Consider the following 17415-nt stretch of genomic DNA (forward strand, 5'->3'; position numbering starts at 1 on the left):
TGAGCAGCCACTGAGGGCAGTGATTGGCTCTTCTGTGTATCTGTCAAAAAAGGAGTCCTTGACGGAAACGGTGATTGGTCGCACCGGCCGTCTGACAGCCACACTAGGTAAAACACAACGCGCTCTGGGCTTATTGAGCCTGCGCTAACAGAAAAGAGGAGGTTCCCCGAATAGTCATTTATTTATTTCTTTGTTTCAAGTGGGGAAAAAAATAATAACAACAGCGATATATATCACAAGCACCTTTATTTATTATCTCTGTCCGCACACGCAAGAAAACTGGATAAGATTACGGCGGGTACTCGAAGGCCAAAGCCAAGTGGAGGAGGATGAAGCGGCGCAATGCGGACTGCAGCAAACTCCGACGGCCGTTAAAACGGAACCGAATCACCGAGGGGATATACGGCAGGTAACTTACACGGAGCCTGCTCAACGAAGGGAAATGAATGGGTTGTTTGCGTTAATACGCCTCCCTAACCTCACAGCTGCTGCCACTTCTTGACAGCCTGTTAACCTAGCCAGGCAGCTAGCTCTAGTATGTTTTCGTTATATGCTACACTAGCATGTAAGCTAACTATAGCGCTAGGCCCCAAAACAGCCTGTTTTGAGCTTTGACTCCGGCTCCATAGCACAGTTACTAATTGAATTACACTGCAGCTGACTTTTTCATGATAACTAAAGAATCCCGGGTGTTAACTGTGCGCCAGAGTCAGCTGTCACTGGCTGAAGGTGCCAAAGTTAGCTGCTTCGCTGTTAGCAGGTCCACCAGCTTATTATTGCCAACATCATCACATGAGCCTCAACGACAGTGGTGTAACATTAACCACAAACGTGTCGATAAGGCTGCTGTCACTCGCTTTTAACAGCTCTCAGTGGCTTGGCTGTGCTTCCAGTCTCCAGCTGTGTGTGGCTTCATACATATTAACGTTAAAGGCCATTTAGTTTACACACGTGGCATGAGGACCTGGAAATGTGGGGCAATGTTTGAATTATTGAACAGGTGCCTCCCCCCGACATCAGAGCACCCCCAGTGGGCCACTTTCTGGGTCTCTAGCAAATGCAGGATAAAAGCAGCAAGAGGTTAGAGCAGTGTTTATATCCCTGCTGCAGTGTGGCACTGATGTCATATCCAAATCTTCAGCTCCAGGTACACATCTTACTTCATTCTCCTACAGTCTTTGTCAGCAGAGAAATCGTCTTCCAACTTCTTGTGCCCAAGGCAAAACAAAAGTCTTGAGCCACTCCTCATGTTTTTTTGCGTCCAAGGAGCCAGATGTACTTGTAATAGTTCTCCAGGCTTTCTGAAGTTAGTTTAAAAACATTTTGCACTTTGGCTGTTTTTTTTTTGTTTTTTTTCCCACGTTTTCAGTCCAGTCCTTCTACTGGACCATGTTCAGAGGAATGCTTTCCAATCTTGACCTATGAATCCTTCAAGAAAAAAATAGTTACCTAACTGAACCAGTGTTGTGTCTACAGACAACTGGCAAAAAGAAAAATTAAATTGTAAAGAAGCATGAGATGCAGACCAGATGCAGTCCCGAGAACTGCATCTGGTCCTTCAGTTGATCGTTTAATGTTGGCTGAAGCCTCGTCAGAAATGCTGTCAGTGGAAGGGTGGCTGCCAAGAAGCCATTCTTAAGGAAGAGAAATGGGGCAAAAAGGCTGAGATATGCCAAATTACACTAGAACTGTACTTAAGATCAGTGGCAACAGCTTCATTTCTCAGGATGACAGTTATCCCTGACAGACTGCCCATCCAGTAAAAGTGTACCAGGGCAGTCATGGATTGGCCTCGCCAGAACCTGGACCTCCACATGATTGAAGCATGGTGGGATTGTCTTATGAGAGACAACAGAACACAAGGGAGCCAACATCCAGAGAAGAGCTTTGATTTTCCTCCAGGAAGCCTGGAAAACTATTTCTTAGGGCTGCTTTAAGAAATTGCAGGGATTTCTTGAGGAGCGTCCAGGCTGTGTTGAAGAATAAATTGCTACACTTCTTTCCCATTTTCCTAGCAAAATATAAATAAGGAAGGGATGGCTCTAGACTTTTGCTCAGTACTATATTTTCACATGTAGGCACTATCAAGGTTTTTTTTTTTTTTTGGCTATATTTTCCCACAATCAAACACATGTTCTTGCTGCCTGGGGTTCAGGTTCTTTGCTCTGTCACAGCAGGCAGAAGAGAGATTTGGTTTCCAAGTGCCTCTTTGAAATTGCTTGGCACTGTTGTCCAGCTGAAGCCATGAGATAGGAAGCTTTAGTCAGGCTTTTTTTTTTTGTGCTTCTGGTGGTTTTTGTTCAAACAAGAAAGTGAGCAGTTGTACCTCCTCACAGTTTTTATTCTCACTATTATTGAGTGCATCTGATGTGAACTAATAACTATAAACTCATAATTGCTTTTTGTGCATTTATGGAAATACTTGCTTGAGAAAATCTACGCTGCAACAAATGTCATTGCCAGTCTAGACTCTTAAATTTTCTTGTGTGTTTGTGTTGGAAAACAGTTTTCTGTCATTCAGGGTTTTTTGTTTTTGTTTGTAAATGTATTTCTAGTACCTTCCTGTACCTGAAGTTCCTGGTGGTCTGGGCACTGGTGCTACTGGCAGATTTTGTACTTGAGTTCAGGTTTGAGTACCTCTGGCCATTCTGGCTCTTCATCCGGAGCGTGTACGACTCCTTTAGATACCAGGGGCTGGTGAGTAGATGACTTAAAGTATGGACTACACACTGAACAACTGAAATGATGCACAGAATTTACATAGTCTGATTTGCAGCCAAAAGAATAGAACAGTACCACACATTAAAAAAAAAAAAAGTAACATAGATAAAAAGTAATCAGAATTTTTCAAAAATGGGTGTTCAGTCAGGTTTTAGTAGGGTCTTATGATGGAGGGGGCCTCATATGTAGGGGCAATTTCCTCTGTAGTTAACGAACAGCTACTGCAAAGGCCTGACTTCGTATATTTTTTTAATCCAAACTTCTGGGGAACCAGAATCCTTTGTTCAGTTCACTGATGTGTGCGAATACAAGGCCATACCTATAGATATGATAGAACTGAAGTCATTGGAGTATTTAGCCTGTGTCGCTAACTCGGACCTGCATCACTGTGTAAAGATAGCTCAGTGTAATATTTCATATTTATGAACACAGGTGAGTGCTTCCTGCACATGGTCTCACTGATATAGTCTCAGTCTCTCAGTGAATTGTCTGTTTTTGTTTGTGTATTTTCAACCATCTTAGATGGCATAGTATCGATTCACTAGTTGACAAAACCGACGCTCTTTTTTTGGAAAGCTAGCAGTGGTCGGCAGGGACTCTCACCCTGTGACAGACTCCAACTCCACCGTATTGGACAGTAGTCGTTCATTGTGGGAGGATAAACCAAAACAAGAAACCGCTCATCCAGCTGGACTCAGCAGGAGACTCACTGTGCTATCCAGTTGGTCATATTGCCCGATTCATTTGGCAGCGCATAGCTATCCAGATCAGAAATGGCTTCACTTTTACTTTTGCATTTCCCCTTGAGACCAGCTCTTAATTACATGATTTATCTGTTAGTGAATTAAATGAGTTTTAATTGTGGAAGAGTGTTTGAATTCATTACAACATAATGGACAGTGTGTAGTAGAGGGATATTAGAAAACATAAGGGCACTCTATTTATTTTTACTGTGTTGTAACACTGACAGTGATGCCAAACATTTTTCTGAGAAACCTGATCAGTGCTTGATGGAGAAGAAGCTTTTCACACTGAAAACATGACTGCCTTTGAACATAGCCACTGGCTGGAGGAAGACTGCTGGTGATGGTGTCTGGGGACCTCTAATGAATGGAGTGAAGGAAAAGTTTCAGCATAAACAAAATAAGTTACCCCTAGTTTTTTTTGCGAATTTTAGAATTTTTGCACACTTCTTATAATGTTGCCTGCCACATGTGAACATTTGAGTCCACTCGCATGCTTCTCTGAAGTTCTGCTGCAACAAACTGCAGTTCAAGGAGGTGGAGTTCGAGTCTGTCACAGGTTTTTGGGATGTGTTTAGTTTTCCTATTTGGATGTTGGTGGTCGGATTGTGATGGTCAGCACGTCATATTTGTCCCATGTGTGAGTTATGGAGGAATATTTATTCATTCTGATCCCCCAAAGAAACTCGTGATAAACTCTGAGAGCTCGTACAGGTTTTAAAGTTCAGCAGACCACAAACTATGACCAGACTCTATGTTTTGGAGCAAATTAAACCTGGGATGCTAAAACAAAAATCAGAATCACATTCATTTTGATGAGTATTGTGATCACAACTGATCATTCCTTTAGCTTGTTAACCAAAACTTGCTCCTCCGACAATCTTGGTTAAAGCTGACCTGCCAAAATGTTTTTTTAGGAGTGAGTCTGATCGTTAAAGAAAAGTGTTTATATGGATTTATAGCAAAAAAGTGAATGCACAATAATGTTGCGTTGAGAATTCTTGTTATTGAATGTAGATTTAGTGTGAATTGCACAACCTTAGATTAAAATCTTCTTAGGATGTGTGATCTGCATAAGAATCACGTAGCCGAGTTATGGCCACTTATTTATTTATTTTATTATTTAGCCACAAAAACATAATTACAGCCTTTTTATTATTGTCACTACTCAGCTTTTTAGATGTGGAACTAAAATAAGAATATACACACACATGCTGTTTTTATTTACCTCCCGAGATGCTGAATTTAGGCCCTAAACATTAGTTGTTAATGACTTTTATTTGTTTAAATGTTCTTTTGAGCAAAAAGGTAAAGTTCTGCTGGTGAAATATGAACTGGGCATCCTCAAAGTATCTGTGTAGTACAGTGAAAAGAGTCTAAATACTGATCAACAGTTTCATGACTGAAGTGGTTAAAGACGTTTAAAAAATTTGAGATGAATGTTCATTGTGGCCCATTTGAACCTCTCTAGGTTAAAACACAGTCTAAAAAGTTATAACCTGAACAAAGTCTGAATAATGTGACTGATAAGATAAATAAATCAGAGAAGTCGTATAGGCTGGTGGAAAAGTGACTGTCTAGTAAATGATGAAAGGAAGACCTTACATATATATAAGATGGTAAAATAAGCACTGACATAACCACACTCCAGGAGAAGTGTCAGACACTTGATGGGAAAATGTGGTTAGCTGGGTTGATGTACAGGTGAGAGCAGTGAGGAATAAAACAGCCTTTCAGGTTATCAGCATAAAAGTGTCAGTTCCCTGGATGTGAGGCAGGTTCAGTCGAGTCCTGCTACAATCTCAAAGACAACATGTTGTTCTTATCAGTAATCTTGTTTGCTGCCTCTTAGGATCAGAGCGCTCCTCTCACATACAAACAGCAGAGATCTCATCAGGCCTGCGGGCCCTTCTCTGTCTCATATCTCCTTATTCTAAAGTGAAATCATAATTTTAGTTTAGCCTCGGGGCCAGAAGTGTTTGCTTCTCACAGAGAAGAAAGAACCAAAAATGTCATTCATTTACCACTGATGACACATTTTTAATTAAGGTAACAGGCTTTACTTATCCAACAAGTTAGGGAATTCCTAATAAATAAGGTGCGAGACAAAAGAGCTCAAAAAGGTAAAAATAAAATTACACAAAAAGAGCAATTAAATGGGGAAAAAGTAAAATGAACTATGAAAACTTTGGTAACCAGCCTCTCTAATGAAACATCTGATAATGTACACTACTTCTTCTGCCTGCGATGTTGGTAATAATCGCCTTTCCTCTGCCCAACAGGCCTTTTCAGTATTCTTTGTGTGTGTGGCGTTTACCTCGGACATCATTTGCCTCCTCTTCATCCCAGTGCAATGGCTGTTCTTTGCTGCCAGTACCTATGTGTGGGTGCAGTATGTTTGGCACACAGGTAAGGCTATGCAGTGTTGACCTTTTAGGGATATTTTGTATGTTTAAAAATTAAATGTAATATTTAAAAAATTAAATCCATTTTTAAATAAATGCTGGTTGACCATATTTTTATCACAATCTTTCCTTTTGTTTGGGTTTTTTTTTTTTTTTTGTTCTCGGGATGTAAATGTGTGCTGTAAATCATTCACTCATGAACTGCTAAAATAACTCATCCTTTGTAGTCACGCTTATCACCACTTAAAAACAACCGTCCCTTCAGGGGAAAAGCAGGTGTGAAGGCGTTGTGCGACTCTCGGTTACTCTCTGTCGTTGTATTTACAAATAGTTGTTTCTGAGAATTTTGCACGCCATGTGTAAGCAAGCTGGCCTCTGAGGATTAGTTGTCAGTCTGATTTAGCGGGGTCCCCCTGAGCTGACCGAAGGCCGGGTGTCAGATTGAAATGTTAGTGCCAATTTGGGGCGGGGGAACTGAAACTGGCTCCCAGTTGCTTTCTGAGCTCTCCAGCCGTACTCACCAGTGACATTCAGACCGAGAGGACATCACAGGAGTATTAATATCCCCCAGCTCTCCACAGCCTAGTGGGAAATCAGTGTTTAGAGCCCCTGAAACAATGGTTACCGTCTGTATTCTGACCACCCCATGTTGGAAATCTTACTGTACTATACTGTTTTATGTGCAGTTAACAATTCACAAACATGTCCATAAACATATAAACTGTATGCTTGGGGTGGGGTGGGGGGGGTGTTAATGGCTGACATCATTTCCATAAAAATGTGATGCTACAAACACATTCCCATCTATTTTCATGCTGATGACATTGATTAGTTGTTGAAATTCCTTCTTCAACATGCATTTTCCGTGTGCACCTCTCTATGAAAAAGTTCGTGCTTTTTGCACTTCTGAAAATGTTTAAAATTGTAAATGAATCCTTAAATTATGATATTGTCTCAGAGTTTGAATCTGAGATGTTGGTTGATCCGATACTGATACCTTCAGGTATCCACAGATACAGAGTCCTGTTCTGATATCAGTGTTAAATTAAAAAACTGTGAGGGGAAGACGCTTTAGTGTTCAGCATTGGTTGTTGATCTTCTCGTCCAACAATGGTTGTGTTGAACCATGAGCCTCTACTTCAGCATTTCCTAAACTCAAATAAATACAAAAAGTTGATGCCTTAGGCACTTTTTTTTTTTTAAATATTTACTGCTTTGTAAATGAGTCATGCTCTCACATCTTTGTGCTGCTTTGCTTTTTCAGAGAGGGGGGTCTGTCTACCCACCGTGTCTCTATGGATACTCTTTGTGTACATCGAGGCAGCCATCAGATTCAAAGACCTGAAGAACTTCCACGTGGACCTGTGTCGCCCTTTTGCTGCACACTGGTGAGCCACTATTCTGTTACAGCTTAAGTTCACTGTCTTGAACGCAGCTAACAGATATTTTTTTAGGTAAAGATGAAAAAAAACAAGTGTATGAACTATAATGTTCACACTGCTTCATTCAGTACATAAAACCACTAAGATCATGTTTAAAAGTACACAATACATCTAAATGTGCCTTATTGTGTACGTTTAAACATGACACGTGACCAAGTCTACACGTGTAAGCATGATTCATCTGCTTACACTTAAAGAGTCTTTGTATGCAGATGTCTGCACATTTTCCTGGTGTTTCCAGGACTGCACTGATCTTTGACAGCAGGCTCCCTGTGACTCTTATTTTTAATTTGTTCTGTTCAGTCAGAGTTAAGTGAGAAAGTAGAAGGATGACAGTCGGGAAGCTTTTATTCAACTTACCGTCACGTAACGTGTCTCCGTGTGTGAGTATGTGAGATGAAAAAGGAAAAGAATGCCTGCAAATGACAAAGCCTGACGACTCTAATTTTGATATGATACTGGTCCAAATAAATTAATCCTGGTCCTGTTTTTATTTATTTATTGTTACTGATGAATACCAAATACCTGCATTTGTATTTCTGTGTGAATTTATTTTTGAACTTTTTTCCCCTTTTTATGAAGTTGGCAAAGAGATTTTTGAAGTCACAAAGTGCTTCCCACACATAGATTTTACTTGGAGGTACATTAGTGTCTGCATAAGCATATTTTGACTGTTTTAATTGTTTTCATTAGGAAAAAAAAAATTGGAGTAAAAAATTGTAGTGACCCTTCATCTGTGCCCAGTGACCTCATGAATGTGCGTTTTGTGTTCGTCTCTGTAGCATCGGCTACCCCGTGGTCACGTTGGGCTTCGGCTTCAAGAGCTATGTAAGCTATAAAATGCGCCTCCGGAAGCAAAAGGAGGTGCAGAAGGAGAATGAGTTTTACATGCAGCTTCTACAGCAGGCTCTGCCTCCAGAGCAACAGATGCTTCAGAGGCAAGAGCGCGAAGCCGAAGAAGGTAAGATTCAAACCTGCACACATGCAGAAATCTCGTTATGTCCTTGATTATCTTCTCACTCCGTCCATGCTGTGGTTGTTAGCTCGCTGCCCTAAGGCAGTGATTCGATTGTTCATGGTTTAAGTGGTTAGGTCTCCAGGTCTACACAGGAAGTGATTCCCTTGTTGTGTATTGTTTGATAGCTGACAGAGGTGACCTTTTCATTGGTAGTTTCTCACCTCGTAATTTGTATTCCCAGGGGTTATTTCACTCACTGTTGTTTGAAGTCCCTTCATGTTGGGTCTTTGGGCTGCTAATCACTTCCCGTGTGGACGCCTTGATTGTGCTTCATTGCGAACACGGGCAGCCGAGTAGTTGTTCCAGTTTTACTTATTTGAATTCTGCCACCTGGAAGATGTATAGTAAGTGCTATAATATTAGTAAAGATGGATGAAAAGGTAAAGTCTTGTCTAGATTTAAACAGTGTGCTTCAGTCATTCAGATAAAAACAACTTTTCCATTTTGCAGTGCACTTTCCATTTTATCATTTTAATGGTTCATGTGTTTGGCGCTCTGGTACTATCAGGTAGTTCTGAGCAAAGAATGTAATGTCTGTCTGGTGATTTAGCTTGTATGGCTCAATGTGGCTCCACTCTATGACTACAAAGTTCTTTTTTTATTTTTGCTGTGAAACATGGAGGCCGATTTTAGTTTTAGAGGTTTGATCCTCTTCATATAATTTTGAACCTCCTTTCTAATCACAGCTTTGGTAAAGCTCTCATTTGTTTCTCATGAATCATTTCAGTCAAATAAATCGTACGTCTTCCCTTTCTATCCAAAGTGTGTGGTCACATGTGCACCTGCCTCAAAGTTTAGATAAACACTCCTTCCACTCAGTCACCACATTGGGTGTGATTAGGCAGATGTGTGAGGAGCTGGTGTGAAAATGATGTGAGGTCGTAGCCACAGTCACTTTTTTCACAAATAAAACACCTGAGCCTGCTGTCAGTGTTCACAGGTGTAACTGAAAGTCCTGTTTCAGATATAACATATGGAGGCTTGCATATATACTTTATATAATGATGATGTAACAGGTAAAGAGTAAGTGCAGCATGTTCATAATTAATGCAAATTACAGTACAAACCATCAAGGCCAGAAGTTCAGTTTCAAACACGCAGGCAGCAAAGAGGCGGTGCCAAGAACGAGGTCGAACACAGCAACACTCGCTTCTGTGATAACAATAAAGGCTTTCAATGAAAGCATTGAGAGAGTTTAATGAGCACACATGTTCATCTGTATGCATGCAGGTGAACTGCTGCTATTAACTTTGCCTGAATTTTTGTAGCCGTTGCACGTCACTCAGCTAGAGCTCAGTGAAAATATACGAGGGTCGAGCAAAACCGATCTGTTGGACATAAATGGACTTTTAACCCTCTGGAGTCGACGGATGCGCCGGCGTGTCCAGATCACGTAACAGATTTAAGATTATGTATCAACAAGACCCAGCCTCACTGAGACTCTGTTTAAACACGTGTTGAAAGTGCAGACTTCAAACTATGTACCAGTTTTTACATTTTGTTGATAGGCCAATAAACCAGACTTACGATAAATAATTTAAACTCGGCTTTTTCCTGAAAACTGTCTCATTTGGTGCAGGAAGAAACTGTATAACAGTTTTCTAAGGATAGCCTCTTTACTATTGGTGAAAAATGCATCAACCAATCAGAAAATTACATGCCAACACCAGCATGTGGTTGCTGAGGAAGAGGGGAAAATTGTGGGAATGATAGCGGTGAAAGGGAGACGAGTTTTGAGATTTGAGAGTTTAGTGACATTTAATTGTTTGCAGTGTGTAGTCGGTGTGTAGTGTGGACTTTTTTTTTTAAAATTTGTTTTGTGTGTCAAAACAATGCGGCTACTGCTGAATGTCACAGACTCTGGCCAGAAAGCCACTGGAGACAGATTGAAATGTAAACGCTGTCTCCAGGTGGACATCAGGAGTAGATACACCCTTCAGCTTTATTTTGAAAAGTTTATGTGGAAAATAAACAAGCGGATGGCGGAGCCAAGCGATGGTTTTACCGTCGTTGTTGCTAACGACAACGCATAAAAACAGTCGCTTGTCTGTCCGTAGTGTGGTTATTTTAAATATAAGACAAAGATAGAAGTTTAAGAAATTCTACAGTGACCATCAAAACGATGCTGTAAACAGTTTATTTTGCTACACCACGAGGCAAGCAATAGCATAATAGGAAACGACAGACGTTTTCATATCGTCATCCGATATATATCGTTGTGTCGAACAGCCCTACCTGATTGTTTTGTAAGTAGTTGAAAGAACTGACTGAATTTGAATGTAAATTGTTGTAGTTAACTTTAGCTAACCGTTAGCCAGGTTTGTACATATATTTGAAGTTTACATTGTATATTTGCATTTAAAGTCAGGTTTAGTTCACTAAACATGTTTGTGGTTTTCACAGTAAAAATAAATAAATATATTTCGTTTTTTGTGCTATTTTCGGTCCATTGTGTTAATACAGTCTGTCGAAATAGTCCAAAGTCTCTCACACAGCAAGGTAAATGGGTTTATAGGTTAAATATGAAGATAAAATCAAAAGTATTTCTACCCTTGACCCCTGAGGGTTAACGTGTTGTGATTTACGTACCATCACACCTCTAATACACATGAATATTCGCATAAACATTGCTGTGTTTCTGTGCTCCCACAGCGGCGGCGGCAGCTAAAGGTATATCTGAAGTGGACACACCTCCAGTGTCACAGAATGGCGCCCCAGTCAATAAAAAGACATTGGCACAACTGCCGGAGCTAGAATATAGAGAAAAAGGGAAAGAGGGACGAGGGGAAGCTAAAAAACAGCATAACAGCATCCTGCCGTCATCAGTGGACTCTAAACTCCAGGAGATGGAGTATATGGAGAACCATATGAATAACAAGAGACTGAACACAGAGCTGGGCAGTACAGAGAACCTGCTCCTTAAAGAGGACAACAATTCCTCCTCCTCTTCTTCTTCCTCATCGTCGTCCTCCAAAAATTGCAAAAATGCCAGCAGCAACACTGCGGCGCTTAACTCCTCGCCCCGCGGCCACAGCACCACCAACGGCAGCGTCCCCACGCCCACGTCGTCGTTCGCGGGGAAGAACGAGAAGAAGCACAAGCTACTGGTGAAAGGAACGTCGGGCGGCTCCCACAGGGACCCCACCGACAACTGCATCCCCAACAACCAGCTCAGCAAGCCGGAAGCACTGGTTCGGTAAGAAGACACAGACATGGTTTATATTCATAAATGCACCGTTCTGACCTCATCAGCGATATCAGGAGTGAAGCTTCTTTTAAGGATTTCGCCCGACACTGAGGGAAAGCGGCTTATGAGGTTTATTTCAGCCGAGTTCAGTTTTAGCCTCCAGAACATTAATCAGGGAAGGATGTCTTGTAAAAAGTTTAGCAACTAACTGATTTTTATCTCCAGAGGCAGAAAAGGGATCAAACTGGGATCGAAGTGCCGAGCTCGAACTTTAATTTAAGGGATTTAACAAAAGCATCAAATTAACTGTTTACAGATTATTAACATTTGTGTACATATGCAGTAACTTCCTGCTTGTTTCATTTAGCATTCACTGAGATGGTGTACAGAAGAAAACTTTATTTTACCAGTTATTCACGGACCTGACTATATTTTATTTATTTATTTTTTGCTTGTTTTGTATAATTTTGAAAATGATTTTTTACTGGTTTGCTGATATTAACACATCTCCCTGTGATCCATGGTTTCATGTAAAATAGTTTGAAAATGGCAAAAATTTTATTCACGATGATTACGAGTTAAGGCCACTTTTCAAAACGTTGCACGTTTGTTGAACTGTCCTGTTCTTTTCTCCTCATCAGACATCTGACCCTCGTTTTATTCTTCCCGCTGACCAAAAGAAACTCGCCGCCCTCATTCACTTAGGAGGAGAGTCAGAGGTTTTAGAGAGAAGTTCCCTTGTGTAAAGGAATGAGAAAAATAAAAGCCACAGATAGAGGGCAGGGTTTCTCAAATGTTTTTTTTTTTCCTCAATCATCTTGATTTTATTATTGCTGTGGCTTTAACTGCACCTGAATTTAAATGTTGCTGTGCTTCTCAAACTTTGATTTTTGTTGTGTTTCCTTCTCGTGACCTCTGCGTGTTTCTCACCTGTTGTCATGCTCCTGCCCGGGACAGACTGGAGCAGGATGTCAAGAAGCTGAAGGCGGACCTACAGGCCAGCCGGCAGGTGGAGCAGGACCTGCGCAGCCAGATCGGCTCACTGGGCAGTGCCGAGCGCTCTATACGCACTGAGCTGGGCCAACTGCGGCAGGAGAACGAACTGCTGCAGAACAAGTGAGTGCTGCTGCTGCCATCGTGGAGAAGAGTTAAAAACAAACAAACATAAAGAAAACAACTGGGTGAAGGAGCGCGGTGGGGGTTTGCATCGAGAACTTTAGGTTTTGTCTAATAAAATAATAATAAAAATAAAAGTCCCCTAAAAATCTACAGTAAATGTTTGGTAGGGTTGCCTCTGTTGAGGTTTGCCTTCCAGACGTCCTGGGTGGCTGTAGCTCAGGCAGTAGAGCAGCTCATCTACTGATCGGAAGGCTGGTGGTTCCTGGCTTCCCCCAGTCTGCATGCCAAATATCTTTGGGCAAGATACGAACCCCAAATTGCTCTCCGATGCATCCATCGGAGTATGAATGTGTGTGTGAATGTTAGTTAGAAAGTGCTAAGAAAATGCGCTTTTATTAATGGGTGAATGCACAAGTTGTGTAAAGCGCTTTGAGTGCTCAGAAGTGTAGAAAAGCACTATATAAGATCCAGTCCATTTACCTTAGGGTCTCACTTCCTGTTGTGCTAACAAGCTGCTCTGTGGCTTTTGTGCTCCTGTAGGCTCCATAATGCTGTGCAGGCAAAGCAGAAGGACAAACAGACAGTGGGCCAACTGGAGAAGAGGCTCAAAGTGGAGCAGGAGGCCCGAGCTGCCGCCGAGAAGCAGCTCTCAGAGGAGAAGAAGAGAAAGAAGTTAGAGGAGGCCACAGCAGCCAGAGCAGTAGCACTAGCAGCAGCATCCAGGTGTGTACACATCTGGCTCACCAGCTCTGTTACTTGTGGTTTGCTGTGGGCCTCGAGGGTCATTCACCATTCTTTGTGTTTCCCATTGCTCTCAGAGGGGAGTGCACAGACACGCTGCGGCGGCGGATCACTGAATTAGAAACGGAGTGCAAGAAATTAACAATGGACATCAAGCTAAAGGAGGACCAGATCCGAGAGCTTGAGTTAAAAGTGCAGGTACAGGTTTGAGAAATTCACTGTTTGGTTTGACGTATGAGTCCATCAGAGGCTTGGGTCTTTTCACATGCTTCTTTTTACAGTCTTGTGTGCACGGCCACTTCTGCTTTGGGTCTGGTAGCAGCCATCATTGAAAAGTGCGACAGGAAAGTGGAAGTGAGGAAGTAAAATGTAACGTCTGTCATGATGAAGCACTTTGTGCAGAATCTCCGAAAGTTGATTCTGTTCATCTGGACGTAGCGTTTTGTGGGAGAAACGTTTCGTCACTCATCTCATTGTTCCTTCAGTGGGCTGGTTTCAGTCATTATGCAAATGTACTGTTTATAAGGTTGGGGAAAACTGCAGTCAGCCTAGACTGAAGACGTCACTTAGATGAGTGACTAAACGTTTCTCCCACAAAACGCTACGTCCAGATGAACAGAATCAACTTTTGGAGATTTACTTTACTGGATGATTGAGAATGCATCAAGACATTTTGTGCAGGATGAAATTATAAAGTTTTAGATGTTTCTGAGTGTCAGGGTGATAAAAGACTGCAGCAGAAATACTAGCCTGGTCTGTTAAATCTATAATAAAGTTATAATAAAGTCCACATATATGCGTTATCGTTTTGGCCTCCCGTCCACACTGAGACTGTGTTTTCGCTGATGGAAAACGCAGTGTTTTCAAAACGCTCCTGAAAACGCATCCATTTGAAAACGGTGCTTTCACATTGCAGTGTGGACAGTGAAAACGCAGACTTTCTAAAACGATGACGCATGTTAGTCATATGATGCAGCCATGTGACCAATGAAACTAAGATAGCGGAGGGCATTATACAGCAGTTGTTTTGTTTGCTCTCAATTTTGACAGCCCTATTAAAGACTAATATCAGTCTGTACATGCTTCAGATAGCTTTTCTTCAAATTCTTCAACTCTAGCTTTTCTTCAAATTCTTCAACTCTCTCGCTTTTGCAACTTTGTACTTTTGTGTTACTCGCAGCAACAACTCCACCTCATTATTAGTCCCTTTAAAAAAACTCTGTGCTTTTCCTCAACATTTTGCCGCGACGTTTCGAGAGCCGGAAAGTAAATAAACGGCAGACAGAAATGAGGCAGGTCGAATCTTCTTGTGTTTCACGCATGCGCAGTACTGGAACGTAAGCATTTTCACCCGTTTCAATGTGGACGCGCAACTGTGTGAAAACGTGGAGCATTTTCAGACGAAAACACAGTTTTCAAATCTATCCGGGCTAGTGTGGACGTAGCCTAAGTGTGCCTCCTCGCAAACATCCATTGAGCAGTGTTGGAATTAACATAACAAAGTGACTTGTTGGATCTTTTCAGTTGTCCCACAAAAAAAGCTACTGGAATATCAGGTGTGAAAAACCTCCAAACCGCTGACCCTTTCTGCAAACACACTCCCCTCCTGACCCCCACTGTTTCCCTGTCCATCTTTTAGGAGCTTCATAAATATAAAGAAAACGAAAAAGACACAGAGGTGCTGATGTCAGCGCTGTCAGCCATGCAGGACAAGACCCAGCACCTGGAGAACAGCCTGAGTGCAGAGACCAGGATCAAACTGGACCTCTTCTCTGCACTCGGGGACGCCAAGAGGCAGCTGGAGATCGCACAAGGTTCACAAAAGTTCACCGTCCTCAGAGTTCTTTTTTGTTTTAAATGTCTCAGGCTGACTTGTTAAAATCTGTTTTCAGGTCAGATCCTGCAGAAGGACCAGGAGATCAAAGACCTGAAGCAGAAGATAGCAGAAGTGATGGCCGTCATGCCCAGCATCTCCTACACAGCCGACACCAGCAGCATGACCCCCGTGGCCCCCCACTACTCCTCAAAGTTTATGGACACCAATCCCTCCAGCCTGGACCCCAACGCCTCCGTTTACCAGCCTCTCAAAAAGTGAACACCCCCGCCCTCGCCCCCGTCCCCTCCACCTCGCCATCCATCTTCCTGTCCTTTTTACTGCTCCTGCAGGCCCGCAACCTCACGGCTGAGAACCTGAGGGTTTTTTTTGTTTGTTTTTGTTTGGGTTTTTTTTGGTTTGGTTCTCTCCTTGCCAGGTCAGAAGGATGTTGTATTGTGTGACTGTATTTGTTGTAGTTAAAACAAAAGAAAACTTAAAAAACAAACAAACTTGAAAATCCCACATCAGCTAGGAAGCCCCCGTTTTTCTTTTAAGTGTCTAGTGAAACCTCACAGAATCGAGGATCGCTCTCACTCCTCACCTCCGGGGAGCAGTTGCTGTATTTTTCTTTTCTTTTTGGGTTTATCATTCCCTCCACAAACTGGAAAACGGAGCCCTCCTTGATTCTACAGCCTGACTTGTAATCCAAATTAATTTTAACAGCTGTTCTCCCGAGATAGCATCAGAGGAATGTAATGCACTCATGACACCAACTCAACCTCTTTTATTTAAAAAGAAAAAACAATTTGGACACCAAATTGACCCTGCTCTAAGCTGCGTTGGGGATGTGCTGGCGGTAAACAGTTTTTAAGCTGTCTAAACTGGATTTGTTCTTTGTTTTTTGTTTGAAAGGGGGTAAAAAGTGACAGCAGTTTGGTTTTCCCTCTACATTCCCACACCCGGTTGCAGAAACAAGTCTGCTTTCCACTGCTCTGCATAATCCTGCATCACGATTCATGATCACAGTGCCTTGAGGACATGAGTTTAATGAGATGCTGCCCGAACCTTCCGAATGCGTTGAAGCATCTGGCTAAGCTGGAAGAGATCAGTTTAGTGGGACTAAAAACACAGATTTGTTGATCGTTGTGCTCTCTGGACGGCAGCCTTGTAATAAAATGAATCAGATATGTTTGACAGCAACATATTCGAGTCACTCTGACAGACGAACCCCCAAATGCTTTGGTTTAGCTGCTGCCCCCCTCTTTTCTTTTCTCACTGTGGAAAGCACACGTTGCTGTTTGAAAGGGAAAACTGTAAAGATGGACTGTGCAATGTTTAAAAAAAAAAAAAAAAGTAAAAAAAAGGAGTTGAGTTAATTTAATTAACTTCCACTTTGGTTTGTGTGCCAAGACTGGAATTCCTGTGTTGAAGAATGTACTGTGAACGCATTGGCTAACACTTTAACAGCGGTTTCTGTTAAGGAGTCTATGGGCAGTGGTGACCTGTGGTGTAGTAGAGGAAGGTGTATAGTTGACAGTAAGGGACTAGAAGTTTCGTGAATGTCACCGTATTTGCAGCATCTGGCGAGTGGCTGCTTTTTCTTTTCCTCCTGTTTCTGCTCTTCTCGCAGTTTTCCCGCAGGGAGAGAAGAAAGTTCTCGAGTCTGATGTGGTTTCACCGTCATTGTTGTGCGTGTGGTTTTCACCTTACTGTGTATGGAGACGCTTGTTTTTTCTTTCTTTTCTCACTCGCTCAGATTGCTGTCATTGGCTTCTTGGAAAATGTTGTGACAAATTTACATTTTAGTTGGTTGTTTGTTCAGCTGAATGTGGAAAGAATAGATTTTGTTTTTGTTTTCTTTGCCCAAAGTCACAGTTCGGTTGCCCCCCACCCTCCCTCTCTACCCCTCCTCCAGGTCTGACCTTGGCTGCGCTCTCGCTCTGTGAGGTTTACAAGAAATAAACTTTTTTTTTTCTTGCAAACTGACTTCTCTCTTCTTGGTGTTGTTAATTTAACGTGTTTGCAGAGGTAAAACCAACCTGACAGCTTTGATGCATTTCAGTTTCCCTCGGCTCGATCTTTGAAATATTAAACCTCGAAGCTGCTGTGAGCTCTTCAGGCGCACTTTGCCTCAGTTTCATCAGTTTGCGTATTTGTTTTAAAAAAAAAAAAAAATAGAAATAAGGGTCCATGCAGCTTTTTAAAGGTGTACACTTTCACCCT

At 41.9% G+C, this 17415-nt stretch overlaps 1 protein-coding gene across 1 annotated transcript; it reads left to right on the forward strand.

Annotated features, from left to right (window-relative positions):
• Positions 1-3: 3 nt before the first annotated feature.
• maco1b (macoilin 1b) lies at positions 4-17178 on the forward strand. Its single transcript, XM_005922295.3, has 11 exons — positions 4-409; positions 2556-2697; positions 5747-5873; positions 7134-7257; positions 8094-8272; positions 10982-11525; positions 12474-12632; positions 13176-13358; positions 13454-13574; positions 15016-15190; positions 15269-17178. The coding sequence occupies exons 1-11, from the start codon at positions 330-332 to the stop codon at positions 15469-15471; spliced, it is 2037 nt and encodes a 678-aa protein (XP_005922357.1). The 5' UTR covers positions 4-329; the 3' UTR covers positions 15472-17178.
• Positions 17179-17415: the final 237 nt, after the last annotated feature.

The sequence above is a fragment of the Haplochromis burtoni genome, unplaced genomic scaffold (genome assembly GCF_018398535.1).
Source record: "Haplochromis burtoni strain Fernald_Lab_line unplaced genomic scaffold, NCSU_Asbu1 Contig_55, whole genome shotgun sequence".
NCBI classification, from domain to species: domain Eukaryota; kingdom Metazoa; phylum Chordata; class Actinopteri; order Cichliformes; family Cichlidae; genus Haplochromis; species Haplochromis burtoni.

What these genes read in the sequence shown, in the direction of transcription:
- maco1b (XM_005922295.3), top strand. Translation starts at nt 330, where the DNA reads ATGAAGCGGCGCAATGCGGACTGCAGCAAACTCCGACGGCCGTTAAAA. An exon ending in GCAGTATGTTTGGCACACAG is followed by an intron (nt 5,874 to 7,133) that starts GTAAGGCTATGC and finishes TTGCTTTTTCAG; the next exon opens with AGAGGGGGGTCTGTCTACCC. An exon ending in AACGAACTGCTGCAGAACAA is followed by an intron (nt 12,633 to 13,175) that starts GTGAGTGCTGCT and finishes GTGCTCCTGTAG; the next exon opens with GCTCCATAATGCTGTGCAGG.